Source organism: Cydia strobilella, chromosome 3 (assembly GCF_947568885.1).
Source record: "Cydia strobilella chromosome 3, ilCydStro3.1, whole genome shotgun sequence".
NCBI lineage: Eukaryota > Metazoa > Arthropoda > Insecta > Lepidoptera > Tortricidae > Cydia > Cydia strobilella.
Window position 1 is genome coordinate 17,414,748 of NC_086043.1, and position 27,253 is coordinate 17,442,000.

General features: G+C 39.0%; 2 protein-coding genes across 3 annotated transcripts in view; both read left to right on the forward strand.

Annotated features, from left to right (window-relative positions):
- The window catches only part of LOC134756007 (RNA-binding protein 38-like), a 36,357-nt gene extending 18,158 nt beyond the window's left edge, over positions 1–18,199 (forward strand). The window contains exons 3-5 of one of the 2 annotated variants that reach the window (XM_063692774.1): positions 9,671–9,740; positions 13,866–14,104; positions 15,283–18,199. In XM_063692774.1, coding sequence (XP_063548844.1) covers positions 9,671–9,740; positions 13,866–14,104; positions 15,283–15,416 — 443 coding nt within the window. In that variant the 3' untranslated portion in view covers positions 15,417–18,199. The remainder of the gene's footprint in view (positions 1–9,670; positions 9,741–13,865; positions 14,105–15,282) is intronic. The other variant, XM_063692775.1, reaches the window with a different exon arrangement.
- Positions 18,200–19,857: 1,658 nt separating this feature from the next.
- Positions 19,858–27,024, forward strand: LOC134756013 (mediator of RNA polymerase II transcription subunit 30). The gene is made up of 8 exons (XM_063692784.1): positions 19,858–20,101; positions 20,237–20,355; positions 21,096–21,159; positions 22,019–22,127; positions 22,528–22,600; positions 23,586–23,720; positions 25,198–25,329; positions 26,515–27,024. The coding sequence occupies exons 1-8, from the start codon at positions 19,981–19,983 to the stop codon at positions 26,608–26,610; spliced, it is 849 nt and encodes a 282-aa protein (XP_063548854.1). The 5' UTR covers positions 19,858–19,980; the 3' UTR covers positions 26,611–27,024.
- The last annotated feature ends 229 nt before the right edge of the window (positions 27,025–27,253 follow it).

A 27,253-nucleotide genomic window follows, 5' to 3' on the forward strand; every position in this document is an offset into this window, starting at 1 on the left:
ATAATATTCACCTAGTCGGTTTGGGATCGGGATCAGTCATCATAATATGAGCCATCTAGTAAGCAAGTGATCTGGAGTGTGAGGTAACAAGAATGACGGGTCATAATACACTTCCGTACATACACAGGCATTGGATTAAATTGATGACTGACAATGCCATGCTAAGTTGGCTCCTCTTTAATTTGGCGTTGTATAGAATTACGCAGTTACGTGTCGTGATTTGCGGGTTTGATCTTAATTAAAGTGGAAGAAGGTCGTATTTAACCGAAGGTCGTAACGGTTGTGGCATGGTTCCGCAAGAAATGAGGCATTCAGAATGGACTATAAAGCGATGAAAGATTGCGTAAGAGATTAAATTAGTATAGAGTTAAGCAGAGATCGCAGTTGTGGGATGTGACCGATAAGTATATCCTTCGGATCCGAAAACCTATTTAGTATTTAGATAACTACTTAGTAGCAAGTTACTTACTACTACTAAGTAGTTATTTAATATGTAAATGTTTTCTACATAAATTCAATCATTGCCTACAATAAATTTCTAATGAGGTAGAGCAAGTTTTTTTGTCAGGTATTGTAAGTCTCCATAGAGACTTAATAAAAAACCGCCATCGCCAGTGACTGTTTACAGTTTTACCAAAGAAAGTGTCAGAACGACTGAATGGATCCTTGTCATATGCATGTTTATTATGGAGGTCGCAGTATTGTTCCACGACGTGTCGGGTAGTGCACACATTGAAAGCCGCTCGGGGCCGTGTACGGAGCTAAAAAGTCGTATCTTTACGGGATTTTTAATTACATATGGCTTTTTAGGTAACAGTGTACACAATGGGCGCAGGCGCGCGTGACACCGGGCCACCTGGCCGTGGTCTACCGGCCCCGCCATATGCTCCGGCGCAAGCTTTCCTACATTGTCCACGCATCGGCAGCCCTAACGAAATCGTATGTGACGCGGCCCTAGTTATACGGTGGGGTCATCCATGAACCTTATCGATCGGGCTTGTATTCCGGTGATAGGGAATCATTTGGCAGTTGATAAAATAAAGTTTCATGTGTAATTAAAGATACGGAGCCGTGCACAGTTTCAGAAATCGTTTATTAAAATATTTTATTTGTAGTGTGGGCTTTGTTAAAAGCAGATTTACAATAACTTTATTTCGTAATTGATATTCTTGTCTATAACTTTTTTAAATCACAATCTATCAGACGGCCGTAACATACACACAAGACAATGTATTGTACTTAGTAGCTATCTTCAAAGCGTTCGAACTTAAACAGTTCCGAGAACAATACCGACATAATGTCAGAACTGAATAAACGCATTTACGCATTACATAGATCTGCCGCCAAAATACCCTGTTTAGTCTACTACGGTAACTGCATGGCTGAGACTTACGAGCTGTATTAGTTTGTTTACAGAATCCTTCCGAAATTCAAACCTGCGCTGGGAATAACGGTTTACTGGCTGTCGTTTCCTCACAGTTTAGTATCCACAGCTAGGGGTGCGAATCAAAAACTAACAAAACGACATGTTTGTGCGATTTCAACGGACGTTGTGGATAAGTTACAACAGCATCTTTTATCAATGTTACCTTCCCACCGTGAGAAAGAATCAACACTCGTGTTATTCCAAATTCAGGTCCTCGAAACTCGATTTTGTACCTAGGTTTTGTGCTGTCTGTGATCAATAGGGGCCCAGTGGGAACGGAGTCCGTTAAAACGAGTCCGGTTTTAGCGCAACCGTTTCATCCGCCAGCGACGCAGCCTCGGGGTAGTTACCGTTATTTTAGAGGGGTTTCTCTATGAATGAGCGCATGCGCACCCGGCTCCCCTTCAATGTCCTCTGTACCTGCGATTTATTGTCTCCAACGAAAATAAGACCACGTTTTTTAATGTAAATTAGGTGTATACAAATGTGCACGCTTAATAAGCAGACCCATTTGTTAGTTTTGATAAACAGGGATAAGATTATCAGAGTTTGAAATTGGGTTTTTGTTAAATCTTGATTTGAATATCGCACAATGGGTAAAAGTGTCTGAGAAGTGTTTAAAAATCGAAAGACGATTCAGTTGAAGGGAATATTAATTGAATGTTGCTTTTTGAGTTGCTATCGGACTATCTACGCTCTATTCTGTTTTTTTTTGGGGAATCGATTTGTTACTGTTAGCAGCATTAATGGAGGAGTAAAGTCGTGTCTGTCTTCGCCGCTCGCGCATAGTGTTCGCGCCAAAATAAATAAGCGTTAATCTGGGCGGGGCATCAACGGATCGCGGCCGCTCTATCGAAAGGAAACAGACTGATGCAGTTGTTAGCTGTAAACTATTCGTGTAGTTGGGAAATAATTAATCAACTATGTATTTTTAAGCTTGAGCAACTAGCATAATTTTATAGATTTTATATAGTAAAGATTTACATATCGAATACATGTAGCATGTTTAGACACTGTATCAGCTAGGAAATAAAACGAATATACCTAATGAAGAATCGCGTATAATGAATATAATCAGTTAAACTAGTTTTATTTCATGAATACCTATCGCGGTAATCGAAGACAATAATTATTATGTTATCTGACGCTAGTCATAATATAAGCCGAGGGTTTCAAGGAGAGTTGTTTTTATTGCTAACGTTTTAACATCATCCATACATCCATACCCATACCCAACCTATATGTTCACATATAAAAACTATGAATATATAGTTATCGGCGTCAGGCGTGTCACCGTTACGCAGCGCCTGTAGTTCAACCGACATATTGAATTCGATTGTCGATATACGGCCGTTGTTTAACTAGCTGCTCCATATTTACTTACCTACATGAATACTGACAGAATAAAACTACAAGATCGTTATCGTAAAACTACCTATTTACCATATTTTTATGTTGTAAACATTTTTTACTGTGTTACCATCGTCTAAACATGCTAGCGGTCGCATACGATATACCTATGCGGTGCCCTGGCGATTTCAGCAGCGTCGATTATGAAAACATTGTTAAAGTTTTATTGTATGGTGTTGATGAAGGCCGGCGGGGCACTTGTCCAAACAGACGAGGTGACGATATGAATTATATATATAGTGGAGCGAGTGCCGCGGTAATCGATTCACACCTGCCCGCCTTGTCAAAATTGTTGTCATTTGGAGCGCCACTGTAATTTTCATACGTTCAAAGCTAGCACAATTTTTTGATATGAAAATATTTTATTATTGTATGGTGAGTTTTGCTTACATACTATAATACTGTTTGGGATAAAACAACGATTGATCTCTGTCAGTTTACTTTTAAGTTTAACAACAACATTAAAGCAGTTAATATAAATCGGAAAAAAATGTCGGCACAGCATCTCTTTATTCCTTGTCCAAGTTCAAACCGGGCTAAATATAGGCAATGGTGATGATAATCCTGAAAATATGCGCTAATCTATGTTCTTATTTTAGCTTGTATTCATGAAAGTTTACTCTACTTTAGTAGTACTTCAAATAAAGGTCTGAAAATGACCAATTCTTAACAAAAAACGTAATTTAGGTACTACATACGTTTGGCATACTCACTGAAATCATCGCTCTGCTTGGATCTCTGGGCACCGAGGCGCAAGTTTTCGAGAGGCACGCATCCAGTCATCATTGACTAATGAAGAGTTTAAGCTTAAGCCCTTTGTGCCGGGGGCTTGTCCCTGTTGGGCGCTCGCGTGCCTGCCCTTCGCCGATGCATTACTTATGCATGCGCCGCCCCTCGACCGAGGACGTCGTACAGGACCATCCCCGCACTATTTTTTAGGGTTCTGTAATGTTGACCTAGTACGTACCCGTGTGTGATAAGTTACAAGCTGGTATTTCGCTAATATAAGTACCTATAATATTGACATATTTTTAATACCGAGTGTACACGCGTAGTTATAAAAATTATTCTGTAATGTAATGACTCATTCTACTTCATTCTAGCGCAACCAATGTCTCCTGAAATTAATTTTAACGCATTTACCCACTTTGAAATGGAGGTGACTAATGAAACTTACGAATTATCAAGAGTGTGCTTTTCATTATTTATTTATCAGGAATATTTGGGCTTTTAAATAACTTACTCATTTAAGCTTAATAATAGCAATGGTTTTGTGTGCCGCACATTTAAAAATAACCCTGGCTTGCTAGTCTTGTTTCACAAGTTAATGTCATTCTTTTTATTTCTTTTTTACGCCACTGTCAACATACAGTGATTTTTGCGAAAGCTAATGCGGAACCCATTGGTGAACTGGGAGTAGTGTATTGTTTTGGGTGTGGGATTTAGGCTGCACTGATGGGTAGCACCGCACGCGCCGCGATCGATATCCAAACGGTCGTTTCGTTCACTGCGCATTGGGGAACGACCAATCATTATTTTATTATTTTTACTTGGCTACTTGCTTGCATTTATTGAACTTAGAAACACGCATGTGAAGCTTTCGCTTCTATCATATGAAGGTGGTAGGTTGCTCTGGGGTATCCCTTAATTACCCAGTGGTTAGGTACCCCGTGGGTAGGCATTAATTAGCTTTTTCCGTTATGTAATTAATTTGTCACTAAAGCATAAAGAGATATATGAAGATGATTAATCCTGTTCATTCTACAAACGTACTTCATACTTCAGTTATTTCGTACCTCATTTTTTTTTTTACTTTTTCCTTTCTGATCTGAGTCTGGTACAATTTTGTATACAATTCGATGTTAGTTTACCGACTAAGTGATGACTTTTATATTTATCGTCTTACATAATCTAATACCACAATTTTTTACAGGCTTCCGATAGTATCTATAACGTATTAATCCGCTAATGAGCATGGCGCAGGTCGATATTACGCAAACTTGTAGTTGTATGAAGCGAAGCCATAATTGTCGCTCTGCAGCAACCACGTGATTCTGCCAGTTATCGACATTCCGTCATACTCTAATTTCTTAAATCACATTTCTATGGGTTTTGTAGTATTGATTATATTAAAAGTGCAAGAGTGTGTCAGGGTTTTCATTTATTCTATTTTTAGCAGTAAGTACCCATGTCCCATATTACTTAAAGGTAGATGCAACCTACCGGTACCGTCGGTACCTAGGTACCGAATCATACAAAGTAACTAGAATTGTAAATTTGGCATAGCTTTCTGTTAATTTTTTTTGTGTAATATAGTCCCATATTTTTTCATGAGTACATGGTATATATGCAATTTAAAGACGCGCTAACATTACCACCGGTCCGCAGTAGAGCCGCATTGCTGCTTCATTATATCTCATTTCTGTATTTTATTGTGCACGGCGGAAACGTGTAATTACTACACCGCGTGGCAGCTTGGCTGTGATCCCAACCATAAAATCATTTCTATTACATTAGAATCGTGAATACCATAAATTTTATCACGCATAAAAACTACATATTTACATTTCCGCAATTCTAAAACAGTACCTACTTAAATGCACAAATTCTTCGCTAGCTAATAACTACTAATAAGCAATGAAATATAAAGTTCAGAATTCAATGAAAATTGCTTGAAAATGTCCTTTATATACAAGACTGGCCTATTTACGGAATGCATCAGATCATTGCCAAGAGGAAGTGAGGTACCTACTTTCAATTAGTCATACTGTCATACCTGGGCACTTCAATTTCTAGCACGCGAATTTATTTGCTAATATTAATAATATCTACTTGAAAATTGTAATTATATTTTCATTCAATGTGAAACATTCATTCAACGTTAAAGTTTCCTTGACGTAAAACAGGAATTTCGCGTAAATAAATTTTCTCTCGAATATCTTCCGTGTCAACTGACATATGGCATACGTCCTAAGTATCTGGTACTGCAGTTTGTTGACACGATTATATCTCTTGAATGTGTTTACTCTTGCATAAATTTAGCAGATTTATAATAATCTTGAAAAACGATCTTAAGTACGAAAATTAAATAGTTGAGTTCAGTTATTGTTATCTATCTACACGCACTCGGGAGTTGGCTTTTCTTTAGAATGTGAATTAATAGCCTCCTTTGTTTCCTTAACGCTTATTAACGCTAGAAGCAGCAAAATCGCCTTAATTTCAATATTAAGTAATCATAATAAACCGTAAAAGGGTCCTAGAAAAATACTAATAAAATAGGAATAAGACAGCGACAGCCTAGAGGTTCCGCTCCCTTTGCCTTTGTAACGCGATCCGCCAGGCGACTTCCGCGCGAAGCCCTGCTCCAGCAATAATCCTTCGTAGATTACTCGCTAGCTGACGTTACCTATCACCACCGTTCGCGCGGCTGACCTCTCGCTAACCTTTTGATACATTTAGCAAGTGTACCTTGTAACGGTCTATAATATTCTGTACAGTCCTACCTTCTTTAGTAAGTACTTCATTTGTGTCAATCCGACACGTGTACCGGTCGACAGGTACCTACTGTTATGTTAGTGTCTGACTATCCTACTCCTGGGTACAACGCCCGTAATTTTTAACAGCTCTTCGTTTGTGAGCTATTTCTTTCATTTCTTTAAAATCCAGTAACTCATCAGCCCATCACCTAAAAGATAAGAGATCCTTAAGTTGAAAACGTGGCTTTCTTCGTGTCTTAATTAATATTTATGTACAACAGCTGGCGAGCAGAGGTTGGCCGAGCGAGGCTGGCGTCCGGCGAACGACGCGGTTATTTATAAAACAGAGTTGCGTCTCGTTTTGTCTTCGGCTCGCTCTTTATTTTGTCTAAATATACGCAGTTTTGGGAACGTCGCTCGTCGCGGCCTCCGCAGCGACACCAGAGCTGGCAGCTCGCCAGGGCTCCGGCTACGATTACTGTACCTTTTGTACAGCCTACAAAGACATCCTTGTATCGAACTTCAAAGTGCGTCTTTTGACCTGGACTAGGGATATTGAAAACAATAATTTGCTTAAACATTGCGAAGTCGATGTTTTTATTTAGGAGTTCGATAGAGTTCAACGCGTCGTTTTTTGAAAATAATCGAATCTCGGAAACGTGGAGCGATTAATGAGCCTGATGTAAATGGAGGTTGGTCGGCGATCATTATTCCTGGGTACTTAGCCAACGTGCCAATCGTTAACGCTCCGTAGCGTAGCGTAGTCATCTCTCTCTATCACTCATCCATAATAGTGCGACAGTGATAGTTCCTACGGAGCGTTAACGATTGACACGTTGGCTACGCACACTGAGTGGATTGATGGCTGCTTGCGTTTTAAAAAGAAGACACCTTAGTGGATCAAACACACGGGAAGGCTAGAGATGTTAGTTTGAACGCTAATTTAACACAACCCAAAATAAGTGTGGCCTCACATCATCTATAAGTTGCTTGGGATGTGTATGTCAAGTTCCAGAGGGGACAAGCATAATCGGGACAAAATGTTTTATGATTTAGGTAGCAGTCATGAAAAGTGACACGGTCACTCCGAACGTGCAGTTTGGTCAAACGAAACCGGGCCACGGCTTGTCTAGTTCTATTCTCGTGCCTGCTGGTAAACTTGCGCGACATCGCAATCGTGTACAATGTATTTGAAAGCAATATTGTACTACAATTTTAACGGGTTGTTTTCTACGTCTCTACCTCGGCTTTATGGCGATTTTGGCTAAACGCATTTCCTGAAAGTCGTAAACCAATATTAATGATTATATTGCCCTATTCGCTTCGGTTCATAGGTAACAAATTATTTTTGTTTCTGACATGTCGACGATTGATTTCAATATTTGCATGATTTTGGCAAACGTTACTAGTTAGAATATAGAGAAGTAGTACTTAGTAGGTAAAGTATACGAAATGATTAGGTACTTCGTACTTATATGGATAGCTGATGACTGATATTCGTATCGCCGCCCCACTCGATCCGCCTGCGTCTAAAATCGTATTTCCGTAGAATCCTTACAAGCGACTTTAAGCTCTTAGTGTCGGCTTCGCAGTTCGTCGACCCTCACGAAGAACGTAGACGTCCTGAAACAAGCGAAGAACATTAAATATAAACTGTTGTTTGCTACACCTACGGGAACCATGAGTCGCATGTCCCAAATAACACGTCATTACTCTCATTGTGTACACATTTTATGACGTAGGTATGACTAATTTACATACTCTATATTTACATATATAGGTATTAGTCCAAATTTAGTTAAACATTTTTGAATTAATCCTAATCAGTATCGGTGATTGATATTCAGCTTTTAAACCGAATATGGAAACATTCGCTTACGACGAAATTTAACTGGGTCACGCGCCGCTAACAAAGGACTTACAACGCACTGCATGTAGGCTGAACGACAATGGTAATAAAGGGAAAAAATAATGAATCAAGATAAGCTTTATGGTGGACAGTGGTTCGACCTCGGCCGTCAAATGGCATGGCATCGATCGAATGGCTGCGGCCCATCACGAGACCATGCCACGGTATGTAGGTACGTAAGTTAGGTATCTACCGTGTAGCACGCGACCAGCGCTTTCCGAGGGTGTCTTTGTGGTTTTTCTGTCAATTCGATTGGTAGTATCCATTCATCCTTAATGACACCTTGAATATTGTAAGGGTTAGTTTTACATTTAACCAAAATAATTTCACCTAAGCCTCTATATTTCCAGGATTACTTATCAAAAATCTAATTGAGTTGTTGTTTGAGCATCAGATGATATTGAAAGATACAGCCTCACGGAAGGTTACAGCGACATTATCGCGACTGCCGAACCGCGACACCATCCGGGCCATTCCGGATGTGATCCGCAGTAATCACCGATGAACATTTCACCATATACAATAGCCACCATATTTACAGTCCGGTAGAGGTCACGCTCTTTTGGCCGTTAGTCATTAATCAGCGATTTACCAACGCTGTTATAATGATTGCGCATATCCGAAATGCGACATGTTATTTGCTTCCCGCAGTACTTGCCAAATCCACGGTCGACAGAGGTTAGCATGAATTAATACCGGCATGTACCTATCTATTTGGAATTAGCGCATACCTGGAATTGCGCAACGAAAGCAGAGGCATTAAGATACCTTAGCTTTGCTTTTTTGGACGGATCACGCCGTCAATCAATGTGAAGATGCCACTTTAGAGCATTCTCTTCATTGGTCGGCGGTGCCAACGATTGAAAGCCATTTATAGAAGCCGTTTGTCGTCTTCTCTTCTCGCGAGCATGTCCCTGGATGCCGACGTCGTAGCCCGGGCGGGCGGCGAGCGACCAAAATAGATGCCGCCTCGGGCGACTTAACAATGCAATAAAAAGAAATTAACATTTTAACGTTGCCTGCGCTAAGTTCACTCTTGTGTCATTTGGAAGTGTTCCAATATCTTTGTGATATATTTTAGTTAGAAATCTCTAGTCACATCCGTAAAGTAAAATAGTATATAAAAAGTTTCAAAACAAGAATGATGAAGGACTAGTTAGTTAGTTAGTTTTGCTGGGCATTTTCCGCAACTCGACATCCAATGTGCCTATTTTGCGTGAAACGAGGTAGCGCTACTCCAACCACCCCAGCTCCTCCACGAAGCCTAGCATGGTCTTCAGGTTGCTAGTTGCTTCCTTTAGTGTGCATGGATTCCCTAGGTATTTGCTCCTATATACTTCTACCTGATGAAGGACTAATGTTTATCGGAATTTAGTGTCCCCTTTTTTTTGGCAGCTAGATTTATTTAGTGTAACATTTCCATGTTATTAATAGGCTGGATTGTTGCAGGGTTCGGTTTGGCGGCGGCGGCAGCCGGCGTGCGCGCCGGATACCAGACAGTGCTGCCCACTCCGTACGGGTAAGTGCGGACTTGCTTCCCGCCTTCATCATCTGTATCGATGTTCAATGGTTCAACACTTTGATATTTGCCAGCACTAGCGGCGCCGCATGCCGCTCTAAACATCTCACGAGACAAAAATCAGATGTCGATGCTCCAAAGGACAATTTCCGATACCGTAAGCTTCTGATAGGTATCTATCTAATTACGACTATTAGACAAGGGATTTAGGTATTATAGGTACTTAATGTAATGATTTCTCTATGGGGCTTAACAAACGAGTAATCTAAGAATTCTGTATGCATATTTATCATTAGTTTGGTTTAGTTCAGTTATATTATTAAACTAATTTGAAACAGTCCATATCGAGGTCAGCTGTAGGTAGGTAGTTATGGGAAATCTACTACTAAATTATACGTAAATATGGGATAATAACGACAACTACGATAATTAGGGTACAGGTATGTGTGCAGGTGGTATTAATTGAAGAAATAATTGTTGAGCTGACTTTTGTCTCGGTAGATGAGTCGAGCGGCGTCTCCGGACGGCTAGCGGCGCGGCGGCCGATGGACCACACCTAGACTAAACATTATCAAACATTTCACATAGGTATCTATGGCAAGCGTGAGCGTGAGAGTGGATTTTTCGTTTTGGGTGTGACTTAGTCGATTGGGTTTTTTAATGTTTACGTTTTACAATGCTATATCGGAGCATGGGCGGCGCCGGCTGCGAGCGCCGCGGGCGCCGCTCATCGCAGTGACACCTATACGCATCGTTCTCGACACTTCTATTTATTTACTTTTTATGTTTTATGCCGTGTTCGTGTACGATTTTGTTGATTGGACTTGATTTTTGTTGGTGGTGGATTTCGTTTAATACACTTACGAAGAATGTATAGGGAGGGCGGCGTCGGCTCGCAGTGTCGGTCGAGGGCGCGTTGTGTGTGCGTAGGTGTGAACGCACTCTCGACCTGGCCCTATATTTGCGTCGCTTACCGAGCGCAGGTGAGCGTCAGCTCAGACGACCCAGCATAACAGAGTGATCCGTAAAAACTTTGTACACGTATGCTGGTTCGTTTGAGCCAAACACGTGATTCTGCGGTCGGTGGGTGGGTAAGGGCATAATAGCCATGCGCGCGAGCCGCCCGCGCCGCTGCCGTGTTGTCCTTTACTGGGAAGTCCACTCCACCGAGTCAGGGTTGCATCCACGATGCCTTCCGTGTGCTCGTGATTTATAACCGTTTGCTGTCCGATGCTGCCTCATCAAACACGCCCGCCACATCACCACAACATATATTATTCATATAAACACAATCAAATTAATAGAAAAACAATCAAGTGGAAGCGTCATTTGATTAATGTCATTTTGTTATTTTTCCTTGGCACTTACAAAGACGTACGTCTTGACTTATTTAAAAATGTACATATTGTAGATCAAAGCATAGATTAGTATATGTTATTAAAGTTGACTGAATAGAACAAACTTCTGAAGAGAGTCATTACCATGCCATCTACTGTATTTGACATGACTACCAATATAAAATGACTGATGATAGCGAAAGTACCGGGTGGGTAGATAGTAGACATTAACTATATGTATGCCTACCTACGATGTAATTGTAGAGATCACTTAAGTGATAAAGTTTAAACCTAACTATTCCTATAAGTACTAGAAATCTAGTGTATTCTGCTAGGTTGTTACTTTATCGTTTGAAGTTATTTTGTGGTTTAGATACTTTGGGCTTGTGTGATGTTCCGCCAGTGTAAAATGCTGTGTTTTGAGTGTTTATTTGTATTATTTGTTCAATATCTCTTAATTATGAAATATCCTACTGTAAGCACCTTGGCTTAGGATTAGGTATGTATGCCTATAGGTACAATCAGCGCCAATAGTAGCGGATGAAACAACGCGCCAAAAGTATCTGACCCCCGAGATAACTTTTCCAAATATAGATAAATTTCTAAAATTCACATTTAAAAGTATATATTTTACAGTCTTAATTGTTCTATATATAAAGATCTTTTTGTTAAGCTGTTACAGAATGTAGATAGTATCTACTAGATACCTACTTATGACGCGTTGTTTGATCCGCTACTATTGATGCTGACTGTACCAGTGTCGGCGCGTCAAACATAGCTATCAATTGAGTAAAAAAACACTGCATTTTCTTATAGACTTGAAGGAAAAGCTGCTCAGTTGTCACAAATTAGACAAGCCGTTGGGAATTGAATTCTAAGGACGACTCGCTACTATTAGATAGGTACTTGGATATGTAGGTCATCATCATCTCTCTCCCGACCGATTTCGGCCACAGCGACTGCAAATTATGTCTAGGAGCGGGAACTGAGCTGGTCCGCCCGCTCGTGCGCTCTCATGTGACTGCAGTATCCAATTTTCGTAGGTACTTATGTAGTAAACGGGACTATGGCGTATAATTAAAATAAAAGTATCGTGAAAATTTAAATCAGTGTTTTACTTATTACTTATATAGTAGGCCATAGTCGATATGGCAATAACGAATATTCTAAGAAAAATTAATGAATGCCTACATTATGTACTATATAAAACAACATAATTACTTCGATAGAGATTTGATGAGAGGAGATACCTCCATGTAGGTAACAACTAATTAGAAAGCAACATTTCACGCCCCCCTTTTTGTTATGCAAGTCAAACTTACAAAATATTCCGTACATACTAGAATTCTTATACTACCAAGTAGGTAGTATTCATAAAAGAGCTGTAGCAGATCACAGGTGGGCGTGTTGGGCGGGCGGAGCGTTTCGGCGGGCGGGCACCACGCATGCGCCCCGTGCGTCTTCTCTGCCACCGCATAATCCCAAAGACTCAACCTCTAACGACAATCAATCGCCTTCTCTATTGGCTATTAGCTGAAAGAAAAGGAAGCAAAATCGCGTTCCAACAACATCGACTGTTAGAAGCGTAGCTCCCTGAGAGCCCTTACAAAATGCTGACGCGGCGAGCCGCTGAGCAGAACCACTCCAATGCACACTTGACCGCCTTCGCAAGGAATCAAGCGAACTCTACGTTATTTCTACACCTCCTAATGTATAAGTAAATTTACCAATCTAACTCAGAGAACGATGCCGTCCCTGATGATGTACAGGTGTCTAATACCTACATCACCCGATTTGCCGCATTTTGGTGTTATTTATATTTTCTGGAACCTCTCCAACTATTTACCTTCACCGTAGGTAGCCATTAAGATTAGTTATTAGAGGTAGATTATCTGCACTAATGAACCCAAAACCCCTTCGCGTTTCGTAATTGACACGTGAGGCATCTTAATTTTAATTCAGTCTCCACGAGCGTCGCGCGATAAGACGAGTCAAGACGAATGATGCAGATATTTCGGGCGAGGCGGAGTGGACGCTGCCGCTTGCTCTATATTTTAAAAAGTTTTTTGAATATTTTTCTGGCAATGACGCACGGCGGCGGTTCCTCCACGGCGACATCCCACTAGCTCCGGTCCGTTGCATACTTACAGTTTTATATTCTAGTCGTTAATCGATGTCTACTAACCTAACAAAATTAGATTGCTCGTGCCGTGTCGACGTTGCAAACAGGGCTAGGTACTAGAGTGTGATGACAGTTCTGTTTTACAGTATTAATTATTAAAATGTGATGATCTTTCACTTGCGCTACGTTTTAGTACACTGCTTGTGAACGGTTATCTTGGGGTGATTTAGCAGCACGCGCTGGGGAACACTAATCCTTTATTCGCATAAGGATGTACAATAATCATAACGACCACAACACAATCCGACCAATACGCAATAAGACAAGAGTTAAAAACGATTTTACCAACGGAAAACAATGAATTTGTTACAAGTCGCTTTTGGTCAAGATAAGGTAGTTTTGCAGTGATCAGATTTAGACAAAGGACCAATATCTCTTACAAATAGGAGCTCTGCGTAAGCGCGAAGCCCCCTTTGTGGTAGTGATTTGTTTGCTAGTCACAGTCACAGAGATACACGAACTTTATTAAATCAGTTTTTTTTAACATTGATCTTATTACGTATTGGTCAATATTTTTTTTAGGCGATTAAAGGGTATTTTATTCCTTAGCGCATGTTGTCTGATGCCTTTAAATTGGCATTAACATTAGTTGTTGTGTTTGGTCAGGTTGTCGCCGGGATACGTGTACGGCACGCCGGGGTACACGATGAGCGCGATGAGCGGCGTGGGCGCGGGGGTGACGTCCGGTGCCGGCGGGCTGGTACAGCTGCCGCAGCTGCAGCACGCCGCCGCCATGGCCGCGGCGAACCACCTCTACGAGTACCAGGCTGCTGCCGCGCAGGGCGCCGCGGCGTATCAGCAGCAGTACGCGGCCGCAGGATTCGACCCGTACGCTACAGCTGCCGGTAAGTTTCATTTGCTTGCACAGAACTGAACGACACAACAGAAACATAAAGACTCACCTAGTAAGTCTATAGCTCAATTAAATATATATTAAGGATTATATTTAATTGAACTATAGACATATTATGGTACTCCATAAAGTAACCAGTAGTAGGTATATTTGTGCCATAAAGATGCCAATTAAGAAAGGATACTCCGTGTATCAGCATGCGTTAATCTCATGGATTAAATGCGAATATAATACGAGTAAATTAGTGTACCTAGTGTGAATGTAGGTAACTTTGTTCCTAATACCCTTTTTTAACCGACTTCAAGATTTCAAAGGAGGAAGTTCTCAATTCGGTTGTATGTTTTTTTTTTATGTTTGTTACTCCATAACTCCGTCATTTCTGGACCGATTTTGAAAATTCTTTTTTTGATTATATGTATATACATACAAATTGGTCCCGTTTTTGTCAAAAAGCAGTTCTGATGATGGGATCCATGAGGAATCGAGGGAACTCCTCAAATGTTAAAGGCATACATATAGTGATTTTTGTATTTGCATCAACAAATCCAGCATTTACATTTAAAAAAGTGACATTTGATGAAGTGGAACTGCTGATGATGATCAGAATGGAACTTTTCAATGACACATAGTTTACGTTTGGCGATTTGTTCTCTTCCTTATGGACTCAGACCCAAACTTGGACCCGGACTCGGACCCGGACCCGGGTCTGAACATGGACCCCAACTCGGACCCGGACCGAACTCTGACCCAAACTTGGACCCGGACAGCCGGACACGGACCCGGACTCGGATCCGGACCCAGACCCGGACCCGGAAATGTTACTAGAGAAGTGGGTTAGGTGGGTGGGTGTGTTTTGAACTGCGATTGTCACAGAACAGAACTGCTATCAGAAAAGTAGGTTAGGTTAGGTTAGAGCTGTGACCCTTACAGAAACGAAATGCTATCAGAAAAGTAGGTTAGGTTAGGTTAGAACTGCGACCCTTACAAAAACGAAATGCTACTAGAAAAGTGGGTGGTTTTACCTCCTTTTCTACATAATTAGGCAAAAGATGCTGTCTTTTTCATTTCATTGTCTGGAATATAAGAGTGCACCTTCAACAATAAGTGAACTTTCAGCGGCATCCCCCATTGAAGTCGGTTTTTTTTCTTAAAAATTATCATTGATTTCAGCAGCTGCGGCGGCGGCGGCAAGCGGAGCAGGCTACATGTCGCCTTACTACGCGCTGCCCAGCGGAGGAGTGCAGGGACCCCTTCTGCCGCCCCTCTCGTACCCTCCACAACTTCAAGAGGCACGCATGCAGTAACCAATGAAGAACACAGTGGCTATACTATGACAAAATTGCCCCAGAACATTTTAAGATCTGACCCAAAATTAGTCTTTGGATATCTTATTAAGGCTAGTGGATTAATAAATTTATATATTTAACAGCGTTGCATTGTAGCCATGGCAATGACGACGTAGGATTTTAAAATGTGATGAAATGATGATAGCTAAATATGGCTGAGGGAATACACTTAGCGTTCCCGTTTTGGACGAACGAATATTAGGGAATCATAGTGCCTATAGTATACTATACTTAGGTTATTATAAAAGTTATGAAGTGAATAAATGAGGTCGAACGGTCCGTTTGTTACCACAGGAAAGCCAAATATTTAGACTAAACGTTAAACAATTTCTTGTACCAATAGAAATTGGTGTCAACCAAAAATAAGCGACGACCAAAGCTGTGAGCTTTTAGTAGGATTAAGATGGCTGACGGTAGATCCACCAACCGGACGTCGCGTCGGTGTGAGCGGCGGTCTGTCTGACGTATTACTTAAACGTAGGTGTAAAACAAAGTTCTTGCCTAATTCATTTATTCTTCCTGACATCACATTATGTAAATGATATTTCCTATTTTTTATACTTCATAGATTAATTAGATATACTTTTCTAGGTACATTTTCCATCATATTTTAATACGATTGTATAATCTTATTCATTACAATTACTACACTTTATTTCAACTTACGTATCAGCTGTTTAATGACAATAAAAGACTATTGCAGCTTGTGAGATAAAAGGTCTTACCAAAATATTACGACATATTTTTACTGTAAGGCAGCTAACGTCTTCAAATTATATTATGTACTTCCTTATTTAACACATTGTATTGTATTGTATTTACACATATATTTTACGTAGATACCTTTATCAGTAAAATACCCAAATACATAATTCATATTTTAGAAGTGACATTTCAAAAATATTAGTGACCATAATCGTGTTAAGTGTTTCGGTAACTGACCTCCTCTTATTGTTATATCCAATAAATAATTAAGTGTTATACTAGCTTCCAATCCATGCTGCAATACTGCACGTAGGTATAAGGTAAGTAATTTAACACGGTCCGATATAATCTGAGGCTATTAAAATGAAATGGCTTTGCAACTCTCAACTGCATGTATCGCAGTCGTAAAAAATATTACTTATCATGATAAGTAATAATCCATGGAAAGGACATGAACTGGGCCTATTTTAGCGCTGGAAAAATACTAAAAGAACAGTGTACTTAATATGAATAAAAATCGGATAATGTTCTTTTAATTGTATTTATAAAGACCCACATTTTTTATGTAACGCTTATCTATGACTTACCAAAGCTAATGTCATTGTCAAGCACTAGTTAATGTAGCTTATTCGGGTAGGTAGTTCCCAGAAGTTCTATAGAACGCTTTAAACGAGATCGAACCTTACGGTCAAGAATCCCACAATTGAATAGAACAATTGGGAAGTACCTGCTTAATATATTGTGTAGCTTGGAATAGTAAAGCCTGAAACGTGAGTCCGGTCATTCGTAATGACCATTAATGGTTATCGTTCTTTGATTCGATTATTCTAAAAGCGACAAATGTATTTTTTTAGCAGGTTTCTAGGCTTTAATATTCTTGGCTTGTGTACGTAGTGTGTAGGTCCACGACACGACATGTCCACGTTGCTCAATACGCCCAACGAGGGCTCGGTTTAGGGTTAAGGAGAGCAATAAACTTATTAAATGTTATTAATAAGGTTAATGTAATGAAGTTCTCGGAAACGTAATTTCTTGTACTTGCCTCATCGTAATGTAGGGTTCGTTCTCCAAGGCGGTAGAGTACTTACTAGTTAGAATAATTCAATGACTAGTCCATATAACGTTATTATAATGAACTTCAATGTCTGCCGGCCTACTTGCTTAAATTCCTAACTGTATGTATTTACAACTTTATAATTTATAAAGCAGATTAAAATAGATCACTTAATAGATTTATCATGTCGAAGATACTTTTAAAACAATCCATATCGACATTATCAACTATGAAAAACATCATCTTATTTTATTTTGTTATCATAGTATTTTAAAATAAACATAGTTAGATATATAAAATTGAACGTAAAGTTGGCCGGTGACTTAGTACAAGTTAGAAGCACTAGAAATAGGTATACTTATAGATCACTGAATCGTAGTCTGTAAGAATAATTTTAATTATTGTAATATGCTGTTATTCGTAATTTATTTTGTTGATATTTGTAAATCTACACGTTGATAACTATTTATTATGTGGAAGAGTAATTAAAATTGTTGAATATTTAGGCCGAATCGAATGACTAATCACATGCGCCGGAGCACCAGCCAGGTTCGGCCCTATAATTATATACGAAATGTACACAATATACATTATAATTTAAGTAGATTTTTACTATTAAATGCATACCAAATAAAATATTGAAACACGTTAGCCATAGCGGTGGCCATCTTGCCTTATATATAGACTACATAATACATAGTTTATAATAAATACTATACATATTACATATCCAAACAAGTAGGTATACCTACCTGCATATATTAATTTTCTAAAGTTGCTAGGCTCATTACGCCAAACTGTCCACTATAGTGCATTTCATTCATGAAAATATATATTAAGCACAATATTTACGTATTATGTATGTACGATAAATGGGAAATCATAATAAAATCTTAATAATTGTTATCATTAATTTAAAAGTATACTATAATGTACTTAATATAGGATAAACCTAAAATGAAAAATTAAATCGTAAGGGACAGTTGTTGTTTTTTTTGGCTGCCTTCCTTCATACCATCATACCTATATTATGTATAGCAACCTATTTTTATTTAATACCACGTCAGTGGCAAACAAGCATACGGCCCGCCTGATGGTAAGCAGTCACCGTAGGCTATGGACGCCTGCAACACCAGAGAAGCAAAAGGGTCGCCAACGCGCATGTAATAACATGCGCATTGGCGACCCTTTTAGCTTGACGATATCTTGGCGAAGTTGACAGGTAGCTTACCTACATAATATATCTACAGGAATAATCATTCTCGCTCTTGAGGACTACGTATTTACGTGAAAGATTGAAATATTTTGACTAAGCTCACTTGTTTATGGATTTCAAACAACAATTATTTCAGGAGACGGCAATCCATTGTTAACAATATTCTTTCATATGAAATATGAATCAATTTGATATGAGTTCATAAGAGGACTATGAATAGCTGGAGAGGAGAAATACCGGTCGCATATTTTATTTATGTACTTATCTGAGTGCTTACAATAGGTACCTTATAAGAGTTATGCTTAAATAAACAGGGTAGGTACCGTTTCTAGTATAATTAACATACCACAAATAACTTACCCACAACCGACAACACTTTCGAGATAATGAATCACAGCAATACTCTAAGAAATGAACACTGAAATAAACTGAACTGAATGAATCTATGAACTGGTGTAAGATATATTTTCAACTCAGATTTTGACTTTGCCGCCATTTTTATTAGGTAACAGCCGTGTCGTGATGAAGTCCGAACTGTACCTACTGAAATTCTTTAAATGTTGACGAATTCAATTAGCTAATATAGTTGGTCAAGCAAATCTTGCAAGCAAAAAAAAAAAAAACTATACTCATCCTTTTTTTTGGGTGCGAGTACTAGTGTAAGTCAAAGATCTATTCTATTATTTAGATTCTCTCTGTCTATGTTTGAAATGAGACAGTCCTTTGACAAACTTTAGTACACAATATGAACGGGCCTGTTGAAAAATATAAATGTAAGTATATTACGTTTAACTGTGACAAAAGCATATCGGGGACACAAAATAAAATAAATGGTAATTCTATCAGTTAAGGGTATATTACCTACCTTATCTTCTCGGGGCAGAGGTGTAGGGTTAGAGCCGGCGTAGCTTTATTTGCACTTTTTGACGTTCATAAGCGCATTGTAATATGCCTACTTGAAGTACTTGAATAATATCTTTATTAAGTAATTTAAGCATCAATTGGACCATAACTTAATTGTTTTTCCTATGTGATGATGCTCTCCTGACCGATTTCGGCCACAGCGACTGTGTGCTCTGGAGTAGGCAATTTTTAATTCGCGTTATTAACGTGTAGCTGATCCGCTCTCTGGTGCGCCCTTAGGTGGCTCACGTACTCTATCCTCCACACTCGTGCGCGAATCGCGGCGCGAAGCCGCGAACGCGAGTGAGGAGTCTAGTTCGCTACTCAGCGAAATCTACTCCACACTCGCGTTCGCGGATTCGCGCCGCCACTCCTTACATAAAGTCGTAACACACTACCGCACCGTACCAAGGTCATGGTGCTCGTAGAGCGACAACCAGATGGTTGAGCGTGTAGAAAAGCGCTTGATGACTGTCACTGTCACCGAATCCAGCACATAATTGTTAAAAAAAATATGTCACTGTCACAAGCAACCTCGCAACAACATTTTATTTGGCTTGTACTGTTTTTCTTGTTAAAGAAAATTAGTTTTTAAAATTTAACTATATTTAGTGCAAAATCGCGGTTTCGTTTATCTCTCTCTAATGGCTGGTCAGGGGCATCAGTTTCCCGGTAACTTTCAGGGAAATGCCGGTGCAATGCGGTCCGGTTTCGGTGGCGCTCCGATGGGGGGCCAAATGCAACCTATGCCCAACCAGTTAGCAGGTAACTTATTTTGAAAGTGTATGTCTTAAGCAGAAGAGACCTTGTGCAAAGTAGTCATGCTACAACTGCCAAATGATTAACGCCTGTATTTGCGTTGTTGACTGCTATGTCATCCTTTGTTATTTGTTCTTTCAGGGGTGATGGGCGGTGGAATGGCCAACCCCGGCGGCATGGTGGGCATGGGCAACCAGATGGTGCCTCCATATGCGGCAGCCATGCAGAACCAAATGGGAGCTATGGGTATGGGACCACAGGTAACTAAATCTATATCACACAATGTTCACAGCATTATAATTTACTTGTAGCATTTATATCATTAAATAATCCTTAAGGTTAATTTTGTTACAAATACATATACTAACTTACTGATCTTGACACACAGTCACAGACAGTGTCAAGATCAGTTCTTGACATTTTTTTGTCAATGTAAAAAAATGGCCTTAGTTGCTTTTAGAAATTTTGGTTAACTGCCCTGGGCAGTTAGAAAATTGTCAGAAAACATAAAATAAATAAATATTATTATAGGACATTCTTACACAGATTGACTAAGTCCCAAGGAGGCTTGTGTTGTGGGTACTCAGACAATGATATATATAATAATACAGTGTAAACTCCATATAACGTCACTCGATATAACGATTCACTCCCTATAATGTCGACATGTATTGCCTATAGCTGCTTTAAAAAAAAAAATTTTACTTTAATATTAATTTCTCTATATAATGAAAACTATCTATAGCGTCAAAAAACGTCCGGTCTCTTGAGTATCGCTATATAGAGTTTATACTGTACATAGAAAACACCAATGACTCAGGAACAAATATGTGCTCATCATACAAATAAATGCCCTTACTGGGATTCAAACCCAGGACCATCGGCTTCACAGGCTGGGTCACTACCCACTATGCCAGACCGGTCGTCTAAATGCACATGCACACACACATTAACAACCACATTAACAAATGAATGTAACACACTATTTATTTGTTTCCAGGGCATGGGAGTGGGTGTTGGAGGTAACCCAAACCCAGGATTAGCCCAAGCTGTGCAGCAACAAGGTACTAATTATCACTTCTCTTTTCTTTTCTTTTTTTGGAATTTACCTCTCTGTCTCCTGTTGCCATATCCCTTTACTTTATTGGGTGCGGGAATGTTTTACACTAGCCAAAAAAAAAGCAAAGGGTATAGCCGTGTTTGTATAGTGGTGCGGCAGTTGATATGGGACAGGGAGTGCTCCCGGTTGTATCTGTTTACATACACACGGTAGTTTTATCCTGTTGATCCAAGTGAATGTTCTTGAAAAAAAAAGTCGTTATAGAGTATTAGTTTATACATAAAATACCCATAATTGGTGGGTGTCCCTATCTCGGAAACATCAAAAAAATATATTGAAAAATTTAAAGTGAAAATTTCACTACTTATAAGGATATTTGGAACTCCATTTTTTTTTAAATAATACATCTAGATTACTTACATAATATGTATAAGTTACAAACAAATCAGTTCAGTAGTTTAGATAAAAAAAATGAACACCAATTTTCTTTTTTTTTTCTCAAAAACCTGCTGCATTTTAGGGTTAATATTTGGTGAAATAGCATCTTACATCTGAGCTAATAAATTGGCAAAACTGCAATCAATTTGGCCTCTGGGGCCGATGCCCCATACAAACACGGCTATACCCTTTGGAGCTTACTACCTATTTTTAAGTTATAGTATGGTAATTACTATTTTCCCAAAAACGAAGTAAACCACCCAAAACCCTGGGGTATGTCCCTCACTCATTTCATCCAACTTAATTTCCTTTTTTAAAGTGAAACGCGGCCTATAAATTTACAGTTTAACTCACATGTTTTTAGTCCAGGGCAGGGGTTCAATTCTTCGTACAATAGTATTATACATTGTTTCTTGTGTTTTCAGCAAGCATGCAGCAAGCAGTGGCGGTACCTACATCTGCTGCTCCAGCAACTGCCTCAGCGCCCGCACAGCCGCAGCAGAACAAGGACTTTAACACTGCTTCGCTTTGCAAGTATGTCACAAACTTTTTTGATAAATGATACCATTTCTCCAAACACACGTTTTTTTTAGGAATACACAAAAAAAATCAGGGGTGAGTGGTTAAACCCTCTATGTTGAGCTAATGGGTTTTTGAAATTGGTTACATTTGACATGTGTGGAGTTCTAATTTAAATGAAACAATATCTAGACTTTACAGGTTTGGCCGCTTAGCTTTTGAATTTTAATAACAATGTTTACTATCTATTCACTTTATGCTTTAGTTTCCGCCGAAACTGAACCTTCGCCTAGTTTTAGTAACACCGGATCTTCGATTTCGGCTTCGAGTTTGACAGTAACTTTGAGCTAATAAGTTTTAAAAAATAGATTAGAAATTTCATACTTATTGTAATTCTGTTTTAATATTTTTCCAGATTTGGCCAAGAGACAGTACAAGATATAGTCAGCAGGACACAGGATGTTTTTCAAACATTGAAAGCAATTCAAGTAAGTTTAGATATGTTTGCTACTTCCTTGTATCATGCCTATTAAGGTTTTTTATGTTTAAAATGCCTGTACCACGTATGTCAATTGAAGAATTTAATTTTAAAATGAATTCATTTATAACATTAAACAATATTCAGCAAATAGGGCACTTTTAAATGTCAATTTTTACAAGAAATAAAACTAACTAAAAATTACAAAACACAATTACACATATGGAATCAATAAAATATTAGATACTTTGTCAGAGATGTATCCCGTCTAAATATCAAATTACACAAAAAAAAATATATACAAACAACAGACAAGTACTAAAATTGTTTAGAGATGTAAAAATCTCTAGGTGTCAGAGATAAAATATATATAATAATAAAAAACCGGCCAAGTACGAGTCGGACTCGCGCACCGAGGGTTCCGTACTTTTTAGTATTTGTTGTTATAGCGGCAACAGAAATACATCATCTGTGAAAATTTCAACTGTCTATCTATCACGGTTCATGAGATACAGCCTGGTGACAGACAGACAGACGGACAGCAAAGTCTTAGTAATAGGGTCCCGTTTTTACCCTTTGGGTACGGAACCCTAAAAACGATCATCAAATTATCCTTAGAGGTGTAAAGGGTCTCCAAGAATTGAATTGTTTTATAATTGATAAAAAGACAAGATATTAAATCAGACAAACAGACAAGAACCGAATGAAGCGTCTCACGTTAATGCCATATAGAAAGTAACAACCAGGTTTCTAATGTAAAAATAAAGAAATATATTTTGGTAAATTGCGTGAACCGTAAGCTCGCGGCGTGTTAAACAAGAACAATTTTATTTTTTGTCACATTATTGAAGTGAGTTTAGTTTTCCTTTCTTTAAACAAACTTTGTAGTTAGTGGTTGTTCAATCGATTATTTATTACCTGATTTTGTTATAAATATTTTCCTATTGTATATTTCTTGGGTAATGTATTTTAAATTATAATCGTTTTTCTTTTAGCCTCCAAACGGCACTCAGATCGGCGAGAACGCTAGTAACGATAAGAAGACGAAGATGCAAGAGCAGTTACGCACGATACGGCTTTTGTTTAAACGTCTGCGCCTGGTGTATGACAAATGCAACGAGACGTGTCAGGTAAACATTTGTTTTTTATTAAAATTACCGTCAGGCAACAAGCCAAGGCCCCTATTACATATATACCTTACAGACCACAGTGTTCGTGTGCGTGTTACTAAGACCGCCTGTGTGTCTGTTTTCTCTTTGTATTGTTTTCTTTTATTGAGGTGTGCAATAATAGTACATTGTGATACAAGTGTGCTAAGTTGGTCATTACACACGAGGCGATATTGTGCGTAATGTGTGTAATGACCAATGCACACGCGTTTCATACGACGTTTTTCAACACACTTGCGAGGAAAAAAAAGAAACTTTCATATTAATCAAAGAGTATTTGTATTGTATTGTGTTCGCAATATACACGGTGGCTAAAAAATAAGTGCATTCCCGTTGCCAGGGAGGGTTTGAGATTATACTGAGCAACTTTTACTATGGGACCAACCCCGAAATCGCAAAAAAAATCTGGCTATTTCATACATTTTGGCTGGTCCATTTTCTATGGGAGGGTAAATTTTTTCGCGATTTCGTAGTTGGTCCCATAGTAAAAGTTGCTCAGTATAATCCTAAAACCTCCCTGGCAACGGGAATGCACTTATATTTTAGCCACTCTGTATACCGATTGGCGAGTCGGGCAATAAAAGTTGGCCGGAAAACCCTTTTGTTTGTACAAGTAGTGCATTTGAAGCCCATAAGGCCACCCAAGTTTAATAGATATGCGTGGTTCTAATAGTTTATTACTGGACTCGCTCGAATGATAGGGTTAATCCACTATTTCTTGTTGTTTGTCTGTCTCATTAGCCAGCGAACAATACCGTACACGGCGAGAAAAAGTTGATAACTGGCGGGAAAAAATTGAAGAAATTTGAACCTTATGTGAGTCTATTTTAAGTTCAAATTTCTTCAATTTTATATCTCGATATCAACTTCTTCCCGCTGATTAAAATAGCACAGTTCATTCAAATAAATTGTATAACACCGTACACTAACACGCTTGGTAGATGAAAGATTCCCCTTTATGGGTTATGGGTTTATAACTACCACAAAAAAGAGGTACTCAGGAGAACGTGGCTATGCCAATAAGTGACAGGAAAAGGTTGATTCACCCAATACATTTATCATACACAACTAAAAATATACTTAATTTATTTATTTTTTTTTAATTACAAAAATCATCAAGACCACTTTTCTCGGAGCTGTCGAAACACTTTAGTGTCCCGTCGAGCAAGTAATTACGCTGCCGCAGCTGGCACCCCTTTAGCGTGTAAAACATTTAATTCCAGACCTACATTTTAAAAAGATCCCAGTAAACTGCAAGAGTTTGGTCATATGGAGGTCCTGGGACCGCCTAGACTGCCGACATGAGTGTGTGTGTGTAGTTTTGTTTTATGTCTGCATCACATAACAAAAAAAACAGTCATTTTTTCCTCTACATTTTACTTATATCTATGGAAATATCTATTTTTGTGACATATTGTAATATCACCATTTATTGCAGGGTATGGAATACACACACATGGAGAGCCTAATCCCGCTGAAGGACGAGGCCGACAACAAGACTTTAGACGAGCGGCGAAACACGGAGTCTTACCGACGAGACTTGGAGGAGAACAGGGAGCTAACGGAACAGGTGAGAATTTAACTGTTTGTCTCATTACACACGTGACAAAGAAGACAGCAAGACGTTGGGCGAGCGGCGAAACACGGAGTCTTACCTACGAGACTTGGAGGAGAACAGGGAGCTAACGGAACAGGTGAGAATTTAACTGTTTGTCTCATTACACACGTGACAAAGAAGACAGCAAGACGTTGGGCGAGCGGCGAAACACGGAGTCTTACCGACGAGACTTGGAGGAGAACAGGGAGCTAACGGAACAGGTGAGAATTTAACTGTTTGTCTCATTACACACGTGACAAGGAAGACAGCAAGACGTTGGGCGAGCGGCGAAACACGGAGTCTTACCGACGAGACTTGGAGGAGAACAGGGAGCTAACAGAACAGGTGAGAATTTAACTGTTTGACTCGTTACACACGTGAGCAAGGAAGACAATCTGCAGTGTTAATAAGATTAAGGCACCAACCACATTTGACAGACTGATCAGCTATGTTGCACCAACCACACTTGACATACTGATCAACTGACACGCAGCAGACAACTATGAAAGGCTTTAACGGTGACAGACGGTTTGGTGCAACCGACCCTAAATCTACTGTTGTTCTCATGTTGGTGGGTATGTAGGTACGGCACAGAATAATGCGTCCAGAATTTAGTAAGAAAGTAATATTTTGGCAATGTCATTCATCCGTTTGTTGTAATCGACCGAGTAAATGAGGTCTTAGGCTCAACGAGAGGTGCACTTTCCATGCTTGTGGTTCCATGATTGTTAGATATGATAGTTACTGAATACCTATTCTTGGCAGGAACGTTGTTTACATAAATACAATTTTTAAGTTCATATATAAGGAGGATTGGCCGGGAGGTTTGCGGAGGTAAGGGTTGCGAGGTCTCTTGTACAGCGAACTAATAGTAACAACCCAACTATCATTAAAGGTCGGATCACACCGCAACTTAAAAACGGTGACAGTCGCAGTGACGCGCCGTAAACGCCACGATTTTATCGCATGCCCTCCAAGTAAAGTCGTAAATTTTACGGCACGTCACTGCGATTCCGCAGCGTCAGCGGATTTTGAGCAGCGGCGTGGCCGAACCATAGAACGAAACATTTCGTAACGTACTCCATTAATTGACATAATTTGTTAGATGGGTAAGATAATTTTCGCCATTATCATCAATCAACGTTAATATTGTTACAGGTAGTCCTCAAGAACAAACAGCTCAAAGAAGTCATAACGAACTTAAGGACTATCATATGGGAAATTAATGTTATGCTTACTATGAGACGATCTTAAACTATTTAAAAAATATTCTTCTTCTTTTCGTGTCGTGGCTCCACCCCTACTTCTATACGATGGATGCCCAGTAGGCAGCGGTGTTGACAACCTTTACAAATATTGTACAACCAATTCATACCATTGAAGTTTTTTTTTATATGTTAGTGATATTCTGGAGATATTATGATGGACGTGTATGCGGTGTATGTTAGATGTATAGAAAGTAAGGATCATAAGCTAAGTAGATTTTTAATTCTGTGATAGTATATATTATCTAGTATAAGTAAATATATCTTTGAAGATATCCTTCCGTCTTATCTTTTAGGATAATGTAGGTATTACTAAACGCCACGAGCTTTTGGGAGGTTAGGTTTACACCTTTGATCAAAGATTTGTTTTCTCATTCTCAAGTAATAAAAAATTTGGCTACTATTTCAATGTTTAATTATTTATGTACCCTAATTATCTACTTCATTTTGTAGTGTAAATTAAAAGTTGATATCCGAAGTGAATATGGGAAATGTACAAATTTGATTTTTTTCAAAAACTGATGTCATCTATTGTCGTACCTATATTAAACAATTATGTAATTGTCACAAACTGTTGTTGAGAAATGTTGATGACTGAAAAACTCCTGTACTTTTTTGTACCGAAATTAGTG

Excerpts from the sequence above, each read along its gene's own strand:
- LOC134756013 (XM_063692784.1), top strand. The coding sequence starts at position 19,981 with ATGGCTGGTCAGGGGCATCAGTTTCCCGGTAACTTTCAGGGAAATGCC. Across the intron at positions 20,102-20,236 it reads TATGCCCAACCAGTTAGCAG|GGGTGATGGGCGGTGGAATG; the intron begins GTAACTTATTTT and ends TTGTTCTTTCAG. Across the intron at positions 20,356-21,095 it reads CTATGGGTATGGGACCACAG|GGCATGGGAGTGGGTGTTGG; the intron begins GTAACTAAATCT and ends ATTTGTTTCCAG.